At 46.7% G+C, this 1350-nt stretch overlaps 1 protein-coding gene across 1 annotated transcript in view; it reads right to left on the reverse strand.

Annotated features, from left to right (window-relative positions):
• Positions 1-1350, reverse strand: part of LOC106819451 (nuclear pore complex protein Nup155-like) — a gene marked incomplete at its 3' end in the record, with an annotated part of 30957 nt that overhangs the window by 20332 nt on the left and 9275 nt on the right. Inside the window, exons 12-13 of the mRNA XM_014824086.1 lie at positions 1013-1183; positions 324-434 (exon numbers count right to left, since the gene is read on the reverse strand). Of these exons, the coding sequence (XP_014679572.1) occupies positions 324-434; positions 1013-1183 (282 nt within the window). The remainder of the gene's footprint in view (positions 1-323; positions 435-1012; positions 1184-1350) is intronic.

Genomic DNA, 1350 nt, shown 5'->3' on the forward strand with positions numbered 1-1350 from the left:
ATTGAAAATGCTAAGATTTGAAGTAGATGGTGCCGATTATTAAACCCTCAAGAAAATCATGTCAAATGATCACATAAAAAATACAACGCTCATATACATGTGCACACACATACACATACGCACGCGCACAAATACCCACATGCACAGACACACATGTACACACAGCTGTACACATACATACTCATGCAAATACACATGCAAATACACACGTGCACACACACACACACAGGCACACCCATGCACGCACGTACGCTCGCACACACACACGTACACACGCACGCACGCACGCACACACACACACACATACGTACACATGCGCGTACCTGGTGTAGTGTGAAGAAGGCCTTCACTGCCTCACAGTCCGGCCCGCTGTTCCTCACCAGAAGCTGTTTCAGCTGGTCCACTGGTCTCAGCAAGTCAAACAGATAGCTACCCTGCAGCGCGTAAGATTTTAATATAAGTACATCTGGTGCATAAGCAAAGTTTCGCAAGTATTGGAGGCAATTTCAGTCCGTGAATTCCCATCAAATTTATTACGTATCATTGTTTAAGGCAAATGCAATCTTCACAGAGTAACCATGATGAAACGCACTCGGCAATCTAACGTTATAAATCTTGAACAGCAAATAAAAACATTGCCGCGTGAAGAATGGCATGGTGACAGCAGCACCAAAGGCAAGCATCGATTTTGACTGAGCTTTAACAATCATCTGGAACGATACACGCATCTAGCTTTCACTGCCTAACTTCACCGGATACCACAATGATGACACCTACATTCCATTTATATTCTATCTACATTCCGTCTACGTTCTATCTATAGTCCGTCTACATTCCGTCTACATTCTATCTATGTTCCATCTATGTTTCGTCCATGTTCCGGCTACATTCCTTCTATGTTCCACCTGCATTCCGTCTACCTTCCACCTACGTTCCGTCTACATTCCGTCTGCACTCCATCTACGTACTGTCAGCATTCCGGCTACGTTCCGTCTACATTCCGCCTACGCACCTGGCGGGTGAGGATGACGAAGCGTCGCGGCGGGAACACGTGCTGCGTGACGACGGCGGGCGGGTCGGGTCGTCGCCACGCCGCAAACTCCGTCGGCACGTAGCTCCATGGCAACGCCGCCGACTCGACCTCGGCTAGCGCCCACGATCGCCCGTCCAGCACCACGGTCGTCTGCAAGGGAAAACACACGCACAGCGCCGAAGTTAACGTCAGTCGTGTAACGATCAACATAACAACATGATAACAGCATAATATCAACACAATAACAACACAATAACAACATAATAACAACATAATAACAACATAATAACAACATAATAACAACATAATAACAACAT

This window comes from Priapulus caudatus, unplaced genomic scaffold, assembly GCF_000485595.1.
Source record: "Priapulus caudatus unplaced genomic scaffold, Priapulus_caudatus-5.0.1 Scaffold39, whole genome shotgun sequence".
Taxonomy (NCBI): domain Eukaryota; kingdom Metazoa; phylum Priapulida; class Priapulimorpha; order Priapulimorphida; family Priapulidae; genus Priapulus; species Priapulus caudatus.